At 38.5% G+C, this 16,605-nt stretch overlaps 1 protein-coding gene across 1 annotated transcript; it reads left to right on the top strand.

Moving 5' to 3' along the window:
* Positions 1-247: 247 nt before the first annotated feature.
* On the top strand, positions 248-13,262 carry LOC139735071 (sortilin-related receptor-like). Its single transcript, XM_071645844.1, has 4 exons — positions 248-553; positions 1,248-1,484; positions 7,655-7,816; positions 13,112-13,262. The coding sequence occupies exons 1-4, from the start codon at positions 281-283 to the stop codon at positions 13,181-13,183; spliced, it is 744 nt and encodes a 247-aa protein (XP_071501945.1). The 5' UTR covers positions 248-280; the 3' UTR covers positions 13,184-13,262.
* Positions 13,263-16,605: the final 3,343 nt, after the last annotated feature.

Raw genomic sequence — 16,605 nt, 5'->3', positions numbered from 1 at the left:
CCTATTTTTCGTGAGAGCATGCATGCAGCTCCGCTATCATCGGTTGCACAGATGTGTGTGAAGCTTGCTAGGGTTAGCATTTTGGTGCATTACGTCAAAGCTTGTACGTACGGTGTACGCACACCATGCTGGACTGGTCCATCGATGGTATACTAGTAGTAGCTCGCTTCGCTCCCTACCAATACCTATACCATCATATACACAGCTTTATCGTGACAGTGTTGTAAGCTAAGCTGCCTGCGCCTGATGATACCACTGCACCGGGTCGGACGAGCAAAAGATGGCGACTGACCTTGCAAAGTGGACTCTGCTTGTGCACGTTCTTCTAATAACGTGTACCTTAGTGCATCCCATTCGGGTCGGATCCAGAGCAAAAACCTTACACTTCCCACCCCAGTCAGACGATGATGGAATAAGGAGAATAAGGCGAAGCGTCTCGGCCGATGATGACGCCTCCGTTGACAGTCCTCGATCTCGTGTTGCACGGCAGGCCACGGGCTCCAGTGGCGCCGGGGGTTTGGGCGATGACAATAGCAATATTCGTGTCACAAAGGTTAGTCAACAAGTCACTGTAGTCGGAGAATCAGGAAGCAATTCGTAATAGAATCTAGACTAGGTCTATGTGATGGCTGATTGTGCAACAACATATTGCTCTGCTTTACCCCCCCGAAGGTGTTTTCTTGCGAATCGTCATTTAATTAAGAAGTGCATCGTAACAATTAATGTTTAATAAAATTTAGTCAATACATTTTGATATTCGATTGAGAACCTCGGAACCTCTGCCAGCATTAACATTTAAAGTCATTTTTACACAAGGAAGTCTTAGGTTCCCACTAAATATGTTACAGGGGATTCTGTGCGAAGCCAAATGCAGCAGTCTCCGCTTCGTGGAGCATACCAAGTATCTCCGGCTTTAATAGCAAGATACAGACCGATCTTTTGCTTGGTCAACATTTTATTTCACCCAGTAGTGCCAGTCAGTGTATTGTGCATGATAGAGCGTGCTTGTAAATGGTCTACTATGTACTGTACCAGCAGTACCTTCATTAATAATGAAGCTTTTAGATCTACAGAATCGTAATGTTTTTTTTTCCATAGACCCTAGACTACAAATAATTTTTGAGAAGACATGAAATCAATAAAAAGTGATGACATGAATAGTGGTGGATTTGTCCAACCTATCTGATATAAAATGCATCACATTGTGCTCTGTGTGTTTGTTTGTTTGTTTGTTTTTTGCATTGCAGGCCGATATCAATGACCCCCATCCTGAGCTAATAGTGCACTGGGCAGGGGAGAACAGCGATGTCATCCTGTGCCTAACACGCAGCATCACACAAACCGCAGCTTCGACGAGTAATGTGTACATTTCCACAGATTATGGTGCTTCTTTCGATGAAGTCACCACCCAGATGGCGAATTCCTACTCGGGAGTGGCGCCGATTTATGACCGCTTCTACAGCAGCAAGGCTGATATTGAAAGAGTAAGTCTGTGTGCTTTAAATTTATGTACTGTAGAGCATGATATTTTTGTGGCATGACATTTTCGTGAATTGGAACCGACAGCCATTTTCGCGGCATGAAATTTCTGAGAGTTGCCTCTAACATTCAATTGATGCATATGTAGTGTAGACAAGAACTTTCGTACGATGTGCATTTTAATTTTGCGAATCTTGGCTCTTGCAAAATTCACAAAATTAAAACACACGCGAACATTCAACATACTTTCCCATAATGGCCACTACATTGTAAAAGAGAAGCATTCAAACAGCAATATGTACCGGTACTATTAAACACATAGGAGAAGTTTCACAAAAATTAGACAATCCGTTCAGAAGTAATACATTTTTTGAAGATGTGGTGCAGCCATTGCTGGATGAGAAGCCTACAAGACTTTGTGACGTCAAATATGGAAAAACGATGTAAAGAAAATATAAGGAACATTCAATATGTTTTCACTTTTTTTTCTTTTTTTTTGCATAAGGAAAAAGCACTTCACTTTACCTCTTTCAGACAGTGTCAGTACAGTTGAGGGAATGTACACTTTTCATTTAAAAAAAGAAGAAACTTTATGTTCTTTACATGTACAGGTGTATGTTGTTTCCATGTGAAAATGACATTATGAATTGTACATTTAATCTTCTCTTCCAGGGATGGCTGCACTAAAAATTTAAAAATTCATAACTTTTGAATGGATTGTTCAATTTTCCTAAAATTTTGCTGATGTGCTCTACTGTACTTGATTGCTACTTTCACTCAATCCAAATGTGTACATTCGGGTTGAGCAAAATACCAAGGATTGATACATGTACTGTAGTTTAATAGAGGTTGGCATAAAGTCCATCTGAAGGACTAGGAAATTATAAGAACCAAGTTCCTCGCCGTATCAGTGTATGGCCTTGGACTTGAACCAGAGGCCCAATCTGCACTGTTATGTACGGTCATACAATGTATTATACACTGAACCACAATGCCCTTTCAGTACATGCTATGCGCATGTGAGGGAAACATAGATATCAAAGTTAACAAGAAATGATAGGAATAAACATTAATGATGATGACTTTGTTGTTTGTATCATACTGTATGTATCATATCTGCTACAATGTATGCCTCTACCATGTTAGTACTGTTACGAATCCTGTTGAGACATAATTCACGATATAGCATTTACATCATATGTTCCGTATATTCCATTTTTATTCCATTTTTATTCATTCATCTTTATGTATTGTATCGATTTACATTTGAATTAATGTTGAAAGTAAACTGAGGCTCTATATCATGTCTGCTTCTCGTCCTCGCTCTATTGTTCTTTTCGTCCTTGCTCGACGATCGGCCTCTGTCATCGTGCCATCCTTGCTACTTTACTTTCTCCTGCTTCTTGTTTTCTGCTGACTATTATTTCTCCCCCACGCTTTCTTTTCATTTCTGCTCGCTTGCACTTTCGTCTCACCTTCCCTCGAGATTTCTCTGACTCTGCAACTTCCGCGTCCGCGAGCAGTGGCCTCGTGTCGTAAAAAGCAAGGACGCCGCATGCGACCTCGCTCTTACGTAACGAAAGGACGCGTCAGCATGCGACCTCGCTCTTACGTAACGAAAGGACGCGTCCGCATGCGACCCCAGCTAAGGACAGGGTCGCGTGAGGACAGGGACACGTAAGGCCACGCCCTCGTCCTCATAATGATGGACGGCGACAGCTGGCCGCAAGGTCAGATTGCTCTCTCCCAGCGAGGCCACTCTCGCGGCCGCTAACAGGTGACCTCAGTATAAATAGACTTGTTTATGCCTAGTTGGAGAGTCTTTTCGTTTAGGAGTGTCAGCATGTAGATCAATAAGTTTTGTTCGTTGTAATGTTCGTGGTGGAAATAACTTTCTTCACAAATAAATTGGACAAACTCCATATGATGCCTCCTGTGGTCTTTGTGACTTGTGACTCTAATACTTCTTGTTCCGCAATACCTTACAATTAATTACATAATTTCCAGTACACTGGCTAAACCGTAGGCACGCTTACTAACCACATAACGGATTTTGAGGAGAGTAAGCGAGTAAAGGAAGCCAAGTATCCTCAGCTTACCAATCGCCCTCTCCATACCAAAATTTCGTTACAGTACTTTGTGACACCTTTTCCGATGACTCACTTTACATACAGTATCATTCCAGTATGTAGCTTCCTGTGTAAACTCCCTTTTAAAGGCCCAGGGATCGCAACCTAATTTCCCTGGTGTTGCATCGCAATTTGCTATGCATTTTTACATCCTTTGCACAAAAAAATTAATTGTTGTGTAGCAGTTTTCTTCCATAGAAGTGTACAGGATACAATTTAAAATATTGTTCATAAGATGAAATTGCTAATCAAATTTGAGTTGGAAAATTATTCCCTGGATTGTAACCTCATCAAATATCAATTATGTATTACTTACTAGTGCTTAGTAAATTACTGCAATATTCATGTATAATTACGTACATTGTAAAATGATTTAATTCTTTTTCAGTTTCATGGTTGTTACTTGTGTGTGTGTGTGTGTGTGTGTGTGTGTTTTAATCTGTAGTGCTTACTGTAGATTCCTTGTTTCCTATTTCAACACTGAGCGGTAAATTCACATCATGAATCAAAAGTTTATTACCAGTATGTGTGATAAAACTTTTGGCCACAATGTGTTGTTCTCTTTTGAATCAAGTGTATAGAGTACACACTTTCCTACATGTACATGTAGGCCTGCAACTGTATGATGATATGAGAAGGTGTGCAGTTGTGAAAAAAGGGGAAGATATACAATGAAGCAGGTTGGACAACAGTTTGCTATAATACAAATGTAATATTAAAATGTTAAACACACCTTTTAAAACAGAGACTGTTAGATAGAGGCTTGCCTTAGGTACATATTTGTATACAATGTGCAAGTATTCCCAACAACCATGGTGTAATGCATGCGAACTACAAGGTGTATATTCTATTATTAAAGTATTGATGTGCATCGATTACACTTGTGCATTATGTACAATACATTGTTTGTATGCTCCTCGTATTTACATGTAGAATACAGCCACACATACATACATTGTAATTGTAGTACATGCCATATCACTATGTGCACGTTGATAGAAAAGCTTAATGTACATTGGACAAATGTAGTTCACATGTACATCACAATGTATGTACATACGTATGGAGAAATGATGATCTGCATACATTTCAAGAGTATTTTTTTTTCATGACCTGTTGAGACTGTATGAGGCACACCAATACACGTACTGTGTACATGTACCTGTTCTCCTATATAATAGTGCTTTGCACAGTCTATAATCACATTGTACAGACTACAATACCATTGTGTGGAGTTCGAGTGCCTCAGTTATTTATTGAACTCATGCATACAGTATTTGTCTTTCATGCAAGAGTAAGCATTTTGCTATATATTTTTTTACACAGAGTCTGCAATTCCTCGCTTGTTAGAATAGCATGATGAACAGTGCTCTCAATAGAAGTGCAAAATAATATCTCTATACAGTTCTACATTGTGAATATTAAAGTGATGCATGCCATGACTTAAAAAAAAAAAAAATCCACTCAGAAGGAGAACTCCCCTGCAAGTTCATTTGAAAGTGTGTAGCTTCATTCTAGACAGCATAGAGACCTTTCAGAAGCAGTTTTGAATCTGAAAAAAAAACAGAGGAACACTCGTGTACAAACTGATCCCGTGCAATGTAGGAACATGACCTCCTAAAACAGTACACGGCCCTTGTATAAGTCTATCAAGGGATGGTATACATGTAGTTTTGGTTTTGGATGGTGAATTCAGATTTTAAGTTTTTATAGAGTAATTAGAAATCATTATAAAAGAGTTTTAATACAAAAAGAGGTACCGGTATTCAAAGTTTATTTGCTGAAAATCAGTTCTGAAATGGCCAAGACATCCAAAAACAGAATAAAACAAAGTGTTTGCAATTAAAGGTGGGCCCCACCTTTTATTAGGATCGCTTTGTTTTGGATACGGTGTGTATCTCAGCCATTTCAAAACCAATTTTAATCAAATGTTGAATCCCTCTTGGAATTACATGTTCTTAAAACACATTTTCTTAAAACACATTTCATACAAATGTATAGAGGTATCTCAGTATCTCACCAAAAATGTTAGAAACCTTAAAGTTAGGTCTCAACCAAAACTGTTGTATGATCCCTTTAATGTGCTGTGATTTATCATAGGTGGCATTCCCAGAAAATGACCAGGTTATTGTCAGAAACTTATCTGAGATCAGACTACTGGTATATAGTCTCCCTCATTTTGCTGTAGACTTCCTGATCTCTCTCTCTTTCTCTCTTCATGTCTGGATTAGAGAATCTTATATTCCACATACTAAGAATGTTGCAATAGGATTGGTCCAGAGCTGATCACGTGATGAAGCGTAGTTTTGCCCATCACATCACCTGAGAAGAAAAGTTCGTTACACTCTATGTTGATAGTCTCTTTTGTTTCGCTGATCTCCACACAGTCCACACAGCCCTAATGCAAGATGAGTACGCGTGAAATAAAAGTGCGTTGCACTGTGGACTATCATATGACCTAGGTCACTTGATAGTACACAGTGCAACGCACTTTCACTTCGGTGCTGCGCGGTGCGCGCAGCGCGCAGGAAATTCATTGTTTTGTCATCTACGCGTACAGGTAGCCTTTAATAGCCCTAAGGATACCTAAAGACAGCTACATTGTAAAACGGTTTCAGATGTGGAATAAAATGGGAATTTGTAGGACCCTAGATGTGGAATATAAAGCAAACTAATCAACTTTTAGTTTCAGGCAATGAGACAAACTATTGTATCACTTCCTCGATGATCTGAATGTGTACGCTATCTTTCCTCAGCTGCGCTTCGGAAAGATAGCTACATCCAGATTGCCTCGGAAGTGATAGTTTGTTCCATCACCTTCACCAACGTTGATTATTTGCTTATTATTGTAAAATATTCCTGATTTGGGAATTATATTCTTCACACTGGCTCTATCCTTGTAGTTAGTGTTGATTGTGTTGTACATTACGACTTTAAACTGGTTCATAGCAGTACAGTATTTAAATGATCTACCATGTACAGTACAATGTACTACACATCCTTTGTAAATTGTTACCCATGGCAACTTGGTTACTAGTCTACTGTACCAAGTTGTCTAACCCACAGTGTACATGTTGTATGATCAAATTGTTTAAGATAGAACTGACATACAATTTGAAGTACATACAGTACAACTTTGATATTTCCTTCTTGTCCTACAGTGTACATGTAGGTAAATTTCATCAGCATTTATAAAGCCTTGTATGATTTGTGTTTGTTTCTGATGCCAAACTCTGAAAGTGGTTAGTAAAAAAAAAGAAGAGAGAAAAAGAAAAATCAATGTGCACTTTAGCTTGAATGTGTAAGATCAGTCAAGTACATCAGTAAAGATCTGATGATCAGGTACATGTACATGCATACAGTTATGCATATTGTACAGTTGTACCTTTAGATGGTTGCAATTGATTAACAGTTGCAACTATCATTGCAAGAATTTCATGAATTTGAATTTTTTTTTACATGTTCTATAGTAGTATTTTTTTTTTGGTACCATGTATCTTTAGAGATATATCGTAGTTGTATCATTTTTTGTACCAAGTACAACGTACAACTACACCGTGTAAGCCCTACACTAAGTCTTGATGCAGTATGGTATGTAAAGTGCTTAGAAAATAGGATTTGTCAGTTTGTCATCTGTCAATGAAAGCTTTGTTTGACACCTGTTGCTAATGTCAAAATCACTTTGCTGCCCAACCCTTGAGCATTTGGTCTCATACAATAGGAGCTAGTTCTTTGTCTACTGCATTTTTTTTACCATTTTGTTATTTTTCTGTATTTTATGGTAACATTCCAAGAACTGTTTGTGTGTTTTGTTCTGTTTCCATGTATACAATTGTATTATGACATTGATTACCATCATGTTTGGGCATTTTTAAGAGATGTGAAATCAGTTGAATTGAATTAAATTAAATTGAATTGAAAATTAAAGAAAATAAAAGAAATTACAAAGTGAATTGAATTGAATTGAAAATAAAAGAAATTACAGAGTGAATCAACATGCCAAACTGATATTCTTTTTCCCTCTCTCTTTCTTTTTTCCCTTCCAGTACATCTTCACCGATGTCATCAAATCTCTTGTCACAACAACAGAGGATTTTGGGCAGACGTTCCACACCTACTCCACACCATTCAAGCCCACCAATATCTACACCCATGCTGCAAATCCCGACATCGTCCTCGGCCTCGATGAAAATGATGAACGGAAACGGGTACGAGCTGAGGATTGATTATGTTTAAAGATAAAAATGACGAAGCAGATCCTAATCATGTGATTGGTTGAGAGCATTTACATGTGGCCAGTCATTTGTTTTGCCTATCAAACACATGATTTTGCTCTTTAATATGACCAGTCACTGCTACAGTTTGTGTACTTTCACATTGTGATGCATGGCACGTGAACAGGTGAGATTTCATCATCGTGTTTTAATACACGTTGTACTTTAGAAGAAAATGCCTGTGGCAGAATTTTCCATTTTAGAAAGCAACAAGGATCTGCTTTTGAACTCATTTTTAAAATTCATATCCTATATGCTGAACCCCTTGATGCCATTTTCAAATTATTACTATCATAATTTTTGTTATATTATTATTATTATCATTCATAATGTCATTGATATTACTATCAATAGCACCATTAATACTTAAGTCATTGTAATCATTATTATCATCATAGTTACAAGTGTATTATTGATTTATTTATTCTTTGAGGGGATTGAATCTCAGTAGTGAATACTTTATACATTGATGAATGGATTTCAGTCAAGAAAATTAGGTGCTAGATAGATCATCATCTTGTGCTTATAAGCTACGAAAACTCATGTCTACAGTAAAAATTAATTATGTTTCCCGGTGCTTCAGTAGAACAAAACAGTGCTGCCGTAAAGTTAGCTTTAATAAGCTTTAAGCTTTAACAGAACAAAACCAGTCATTTTGAGTGCAGTATAAACTGAATAAGCCCTAAATATTGTTGCAGATCTGAAAATAGCTCTTCACTGAGACACTTATAGGGAGGTCTTGCCTGTTTCGCTTTCATTTCAAGCCATTTAATAACCAAGACTGTTGAAGCACCATATACAGGGTTCTCGCCAGGAATTTCTTCACGCTTGTCGGCGTTTATGCGCGCTGTTCTGGGGGTGGGTACGGGAGGGGGAAGCGCGGAAGCCTTCGCTAATGCTCAATACAACACAGATAAATCGCCGCTAAAATGCCACTAAATGCGACATTTTCACGGAGATGTAATGAACGTTGTGAGGGGCATATTCTCACAGAAACAGTGCAGAAACTCCATACCTTTTGTTAGCGGCAGTTCCTAAATAATAAATGAAAGAGAAGTAGGTGCCGATGGTGAAGGTTCCGATTTCTTTTAGGCCTTTCCTGTTTCACTGTTGCAATAATTAGCCGCCTCTGCATCGCAACAACGCACGCCGTGTTGCTTTCTCGCCGTTTGCTCGACCACGTGGTAGGCCTACTGCATGCAGATGGGCGAGAAGCGATCGAGAACTTTCGGGACATCGTTGCACTTTCCTTTCTGGGTATACTGCGGTAGTTTGGCCGTGACATCAAAGAGATATCATACAAAAATGTAATGATGGTCATTATTCCGAAGGTTTGTTTAATCATAAAATGAAACGATTCATTACTGAATACTTCAAAGGTTTGTAATCGAAAACAACAACAACACCAAAGGTCGGTACTACAGATGAATGTTCAAAATAAAACTGATTTCGTTCGAAGATTAACAAGCATTTTTTCTTTATTATTTTCCGATCAACGAACCTTCAGAAAGGAATCTATCATCTATCATCGTTATTGTTTCGGAATAACAAACCTTCAGAATAAGAAAACACCGTTTTGGGGCCATTGTTGTATTCCGAAATTATACTGGCAGAACATTCGAAATAGCAAAACTGATTTCGTTTGGATATAAAAGAATATTTTCTCCTTTATCATTTTTCTATTAACGATCATTCAGAATTAAGAATGTAGAGTATTATTTTGCCATTATTCTTTCGCAGTAACGAACCCTCAGGGTAAGAAAACTGTATCCGTTTTCATTTCTTCTTTATCGTTTTCCGATTAACGATCGTTCAGAATAAAGAATCTTAAGTATTTTATCGTTATTCTTTCGCAGTAACGAACCTTCAGAGTAAAAGAAAACTGTAACCGTTTTGGGGCCGTCGTTTTGTTCTGGAATTTCACTGACAGAAACGTTCGAAATAAAACTGATTTCGTTGTGAAATGAACGGACATTTTTTCTTAATCATTTTTGGAGTAACGAACCTTCAAAATAAGGAATCTAGCATTATTTTATCATTAATCTGTCGGAGTAACGAACCCTCAGAGTAAGAAAACTGCAACTGTTTTTGGGCAGTCGTTTTATTCCAAAATTTCACTGGCAAAACGTTCAAAATGACGCACTGATTTCGTTTTGAAATTTACGGACATTTTTCTTTATTTGATTTTCGGTTAACGAACCTTCAGAATAAAGAATCTACAATTTATTATTTTATCATTACTATTTCTGTCGGAATAACAGACCCTTAGAGAACGAAAACACGCTGTTTTGTGCCGTCGTTTTATTCCGAAATTTCACTGGCAGAACGTTCGAAATAACAAAACTGATTTCGTTGTGAAATGAACGGACATTTTTTCTTAATCATTTTTGGATTAACGAACCTTCTGAATAAAGAATCTAGCATCATTTTATCATTAATCTGTCGGAGTAACGAAAAAAAAAATGAACCTTGGTGGTGATAAGTAATGCTGGTGTAGAGAAAAACAAAGACAGCTCGCTCAAAGATGCTTCCTTCTTTCAGTTTATTTTCTCCCCAGTCATTCCTATCGTTCTCCTCCCATGAACCCCTAGCCATGCACGGACGATGAACAAAACAAAATGTTACCGATGCTGCAATTAAAAAAAAAAAGAAAGAAACACATCCTCGACGCAAATTATCTACACTTTTCAAGTTGAACAAATTGATGTTCGTAATGAAGAATAAAAAAAAAAAAAACACGACCACAAGCAGTGGGTAAACTTGATATCATGGCTTGTGGAAATTTCCACGAAATTTCCACGAAAGCCAGGTGTCAGATAGAGGAATACCGCGCGTACTGCCACCTTGCTTCAGTGGTCGTAAACAGCGTGTACATAGCATGTAAACCAACTGGGAACATTGATGAATGATCATCATTTATTTTCTGCCCATGAAGGCCCCCTAACCCACCCTTTAACAAACCAAGCCAGAAGCACGTGGAGCATTACGTACGTTGAACTTGAAAGACCATCATGACAGAATTACTTTAAATTTTGGCCCGGAAAAGGAAAATGGAATATTCACGAATGACGTTTACAAATCCATGGAAATTGAAAAGAATAAAATGGAACGCATGGCTTTTTAGATTTAAAAAAAAAAAAAAACCCACTGAAACTACCAAAACCAAAATAACAATTTGCGTTTGCTTACTCCATCATACGTTCTTTTTTCTTTTCTTTTTTTTTTAACGAAAGATGGAGTTAATTTTCTCTCTGCGACAATGCTTTGAACGCATCTAATTTTGCGTCATTGCCGATGGCCAGCTTCCTAAAGAATTGATACGAATCCTTTCAAATATACGAAACAAAGTCTAAAAATCCTGGATCCTGGCGGTGAATTCCGGTGGTATTATACGTAAATCCTGCTCACTATCAAAATTTAATTATCTGTTCCTTGCGCCATTTTACCAACCAACTGTTCCTGAAAATTTCATCCTAATCTGTTCCCAAATTTTGACTTATTTTGCGAATAGAGAGACAGACAGGCAGACAAACTAACAAACAAACCAAAGCAGCCAAAAAAAAAAAAAAAAATACAACCTTTGGCGGAGGGGGGCATGCATTTCATATCGTTTGTTTTTGCGTAACCCGACAACAAGCGTGACAACAAGCGAGCACGTGTCAGCCTTCCTCAGCCTCCTTCGGCCTCCGACCCTCTCTTTCCGCCCTCTCTCTCCCTCTCACAATACACTGTACCGTTGTACACGCAGGCGGCTACTAGGGAGGTGAACCTCCTTTGTGCATGTGTGTGTGGATCCCAAATCAGAGCGCATGTGAGTGAGCAAGTGTGTGATGTGGTGCACGTCGCTCTGTTGAGCCGCGTTGTTGTGATCGGTGCGGTGATCGCGTGGATAACTTTTTTTGTGCTTGTAAACTGCTGCTCCTTTCAACATCTAGCTTCTTTTCTAGCCAGATAATAAAGACTGAAAAAGGCGAGAAATTGGTCCGAACTTTAATAGCTCGTCAAGCAAGCCACCCTTGTCGGCAAGTTCACGCGTGGTGTTACCCTTGTCGGCAAGTTCACGCGTGGTGTTACCCTTGTCGGCAAGTTTTACCCTTGTCGGCAATTGTTTCTTCAAACCGCACGCTTGTCGGCACCGACAAGGGTGATATACGTTGGCGAGATCCCTGCATATATCATGTTACAGAATCAGCCAGTTTTAAATTGTAATCATTGTTGCTTCTCTTTCTTGCTTTTGGTATTAATGCTGGCTTTCAAGTAAATCAATGTATGAAGAGTATGTACTTCACAAGTCATTGAGCAAGCCTGAAACTCCATAGCCAAAACAAAGCTACTGTAGTATTTAAAAATGAAAACCATAGATTCAGTTTAAATAGTCCATTGACTATATTCAAAGCTTGATATACTGTACATTGTAGAGCTCTGTAATAATGTGCACGTATGACATGCCAAGGCACACATTATTTGACATCTACACTGTGGCTATCAATGCAGTAGTTACAGTTTAGATGTGTACATTGTATGTATACGTTCAGATGGTGATCCTTAGCTTCGAGGAGTGATACACCTGTAGCTATCCTTGAGGTTAAGGATTCCACCGTTTGAACGTAACTGATGTGTCATAAATTATGCATTATGCAAACATCCAGCAGAATTCATAGACTGCAGTAGATATAAAGTGCCCTAAAATGTGAATTCCAAATGTTTTGGCTGAATTGGTGGTGGCATTCAGCATGCATGGGTTGTGGTACATTGTACAGAGAAGGAGCTCATGTGATTGGCTGATAGGATACATGTAGGAATCAAGGAATCAGTCATTCTTTCAAGGTGACTGTAATTTGCCCTACTCCTGAGCAGAGTTTTTCAATAAAGATGCCATCTGCATTGGACATCATAACATGATGCTATTGCTATTCAATTTCAAAGCACATTTTGCATTTAAAAATTCCCCCTAACACCTCGTCGAATCGTAATTGGGGCTGATATGAAATTAATGCATCAGACTTTGAGCATTGTGAGAACATAACTGATTGGTTCTGCTCATCAGTTGATTCTCAGAGGCTAGCCTTCATATTGATTTGGTGCTCTGATATCCAACCTTAAAAAAAAGAAAGAAAATCCATGTCCTGAGAATGCAATTGAAACTTGCAGCTTCCCTTATAAAATGTCTTTGCTCAGTACGAGGAAGAGATTTTAAACAATATTGCTGTGCTATTCTTTTCTTTACAGTTGTATGTGTCCATGAACTTTGGAGCTACGTGGAGACTTGTGGAGGAGGATGTCAAGAGCTTCAACTGGTGAGGCAATGTGAACAAAGACATATCAGGGAGGTTCAGGAGATGGAGTCCCAACCGTCTTAAAGGGGATGGCTAGTAACTGATCAGTGGGAATCGGTGGGAATGCTGGAGGATGATTGTTCCAATCCTTGTGGGATTCATTTAAGAGTACATTCTATATCTATTGTTGTGTGAAAATTATTTGCTTCAGAATGGTCTCATATTCACGTAATGTGCAGTGTAATGTTTCCAGGTTAGCGTGCCTGGGTCCTGTTGCAAGAAAGTTGCAATCAATTGCAAATAATTGCTAATTTTGAAACAACCATTCTGATTGGCTCAGAGTCTGCCCTATTACGAAGACATGCATGCAACAATGATTTTGATTGGCCAGTGACAATCAGTTGCAAGTTGCGTTTAAACGCAAAGTTTCTAGCAACGGGGCCCTGGTCAGTGACGGGGCATTAATCTGCACATTACTTGAATATGAGACCGTTCTGGAGCAAATAATTTTCACACAACAGTAAATATACAGTATAATGTATTCTTAAATGAATCCCACAAGGATTGGAAATATCATCCCCCAGCATTTCCACTGATTCCCACTGATCGGTTACTAGCCATCCCCTTTAATATTCTCTTTGATCCCATGTTCGATTCTGCCACTCAAAAATGTTTGAAGTATGAGCCAAACTGGAGATGCCTCACAAATATGTGAAGACAATGGATTCATGTCTTACTGCTCAAGTACCAGTCACTCTCAAAGGAAGATAAATGTCATTTATGATGGTATTATAACTTTCTGCCATCCCTTCATCGATATAGAATATGAGCAGTAGATTATGATAAAGACACGGGGATGCGAGAATAGAACATATTGCGCGAACATTCCTGAAGTAGAAATCAATTAATAACACTTGACTGTGACATGTCTGGACACTAATCTGACATATTACAAAGATTATACCATCATATAAGTTTCATTTGTCAGAACCAATTGGAAAGAAGTGATCATATTGCCTGTTGCAGGATGGTACAATTTCAAATACTTTCCCAATATACAACTCAGATTCACACATTTGCTTAGATATCTGGATGGGATTTACTTTTGTTTTTAATATGCTTTATCTGGAGGTAAAGTTTTGTTTGATGTACAATCAAGCAAAATATATGTGATATTACTTCAGCATTGAAAATTACTCTTCAGATTGCTCAGAAAGATGACAGCATCGAACCCCGATCATCAAAGGCACAACTCTGTGGAATTCTTTTGTACATTCTCAAAAAACTGACATTTGAATAGATATGGCCAGTTGAAACTCCGTCTCTGAACCTCTTTAGTCATATTATAACCTGGTTCTTGCGAAGAAGGCAGTCTTACCATGGTAGCTCCCAAAGCAAGAGCCAATCAGCTTCCAGGATTTGGCTAGTTGCCAGAATTTATAGTTGTTTTGATTGGAAATGTTTATATTTTAACTGTCACAATTGATATGATCTCTGTGCAGCACGGCCCAAGTGTTGCTTCGTGTGAAAGAAGACTCCAACCTCTATTTAAAACTGTTATAACATGCTTGTCAAACATTTGTATTTACAATACATTGTATGTACATAAATTGTATACCAGGGCTTGACACTTTGCTTTTTTCTCAAGTGGCCAGTTTGGGCCAGTAGAATCTTTAGATCTGAAGTTTTGTGCGCCCCCAAAAAGAAATGTATTTACCCAGAATAAAATGAAGAATAACAATCCGTTTTGATCTTAAGTGGCCAGATCAGGCCAACCAATGATAACCTGTTTGGAAATTTGGTGACCCGACATAATTTTTTAGTGGTGGCATATCAAACAAGAAGGCAGTGCTGAATTTGAGAGCAGACTTGACAAACGATAGAACATTTTCTTGGCTATGGGAAAAATCAAGATCATTTTTTTTTTCAATAAAAGGGTCTTGAAATGGGGACCTTGTCATGAGCATTAATGTTACATTTTCACCTACAGCATAATTCTTTCTCAATGCAAAATGTATAGTATAGGAGCCTGTATCGAAAAGATCGCTGTAGGTGTTTTGAGATTTTGTGAAGAAGAAATGCAGTCTCCATCACAATGCACAATACATTTGAAGTTTGTGTGATCAGTACTATAGTCATAATTGCTATCACACATTTTTACCTCCGCCAAGGGAGGAGATAAATGTTTTCGTTACCGTTGGTTTGTGTGTTTGTGTGTTTGTTTGTCCTACAGTCCTTGTGCAAAATAACTCAAAAAGTAGTTAACAGATTTGGACGAAACTTGCAGGAAAGGTTTAGAATGATACAAGTAATAGATGATTAAATTTTGGTAGTGATCCAAGAATTTTTAGGGAATTTATGAAGGATATTTGATATTTTGGCAGGTAGGGTCAATGAACTTGGGAGTTCTGGCTGCGCGTATTTGAAGTTAGCATGCGTGTACTAACGTGCTCTAGTTTCTACTAGGGCGAGGCGCGCCGTGCAGCTGAGGGTTTATGACGTAACAAAGGCTTCTATATTGGGAAATCGGGCGACTTTCAGCACACAATGCTATAAGTACGTAAGGGTGGAAATCACTGATATCTCTATGGAAGAACAAGGTCAGTGGTGGAAATGAGCTGCATGCTTGGCGGAGGTCTGCGCTCTCAGAGTGCTTCTCTAGTTTAGTATCTTCTGCTGTTGACTCATCCGATGAGACGTGTCTTCAAATTTTTGTTGGGTTTTCAGTCCTTTTTGTGATCACAGCTGAGTGGCAGAGGTACTGTAGTGGCCAGCTTGCGTAAAGAGTACTTAGTGCCAGTGTGGGTCACATATTACCATAAGAAGGTCATTGGAGATACATTGTACAGATGTACATTATTGTTCAATATCCATTTTTTTGACTGAATGTGTAGAATACAGAGAGTACACGCTGTGACTGTGTGCAGTCATTTAGGCCTTAGTCCCACCAGTGCATATCTTTGTTTGACCAGTTTAATACTGTTAGGTGTATCAGTAGGATACACTATGGTATCATGCTGTGACTGTGTGCAGTCATTCAGGCCTTAGTCCCACCAGTGCATATCTTTGTTGAACATTTTAATACTGTCAGGTGTATCAGTAGGATACACTACGATATCATGCTGTGACTGTGTGCAGTCATTCAGGCCTTAGTCCCACCAGTGCATATCTTTGTTGAACATTTTAATACTGTCAGGTGTATCAGTAGGATACACTACGATATCACGCTGTGACTGTCTGCAGTTATTCAGGCCTTTCGTATAGTCCCACTAGTGCATATCTTTGTTTAACATTTTAATACTGTCAGGTGTATCAGTAGAATACACTATGGTATCATGCTGTGACTGTGTGCAGTCATTCAGGCTTTAGTCCCACCAATCTTTGTTTGACCAGTTTAATACTGTTAGGTGTACAATGTACTTAGGATACACTATGTATCACATGACA

Source organism: Diadema antillarum, unplaced genomic scaffold, assembly GCF_040938485.1.
Source record: "Diadema antillarum isolate AM-2024a unplaced genomic scaffold, OU_Dant_1.0 seq00000563_RagTag, whole genome shotgun sequence".
In the NCBI taxonomy this organism is placed as follows: Eukaryota; Metazoa; Echinodermata; class Echinoidea; order Diadematoida; family Diadematidae; genus Diadema; species Diadema antillarum.
The sequence above is the reverse complement of the archived record's forward strand: the minus strand, read 5'-3'. Positions and strand labels throughout refer to the sequence as shown.

Excerpts from the sequence above, each read along its gene's own strand:
- LOC139735071 (XM_071645844.1), top strand. The coding sequence starts at position 281 with ATGGCGACTGACCTTGCAAAGTGGACTCTGCTTGTGCACGTTCTTCTA. Across the intron at positions 554-1,247 it reads GCAATATTCGTGTCACAAAG|GCCGATATCAATGACCCCCA; the intron begins GTTAGTCAACAA and ends TTTGCATTGCAG. Across the intron at positions 7,817-13,111 it reads AAAATGATGAACGGAAACGG|TTGTATGTGTCCATGAACTT; the intron begins GTACGAGCTGAG and ends TTTTCTTTACAG.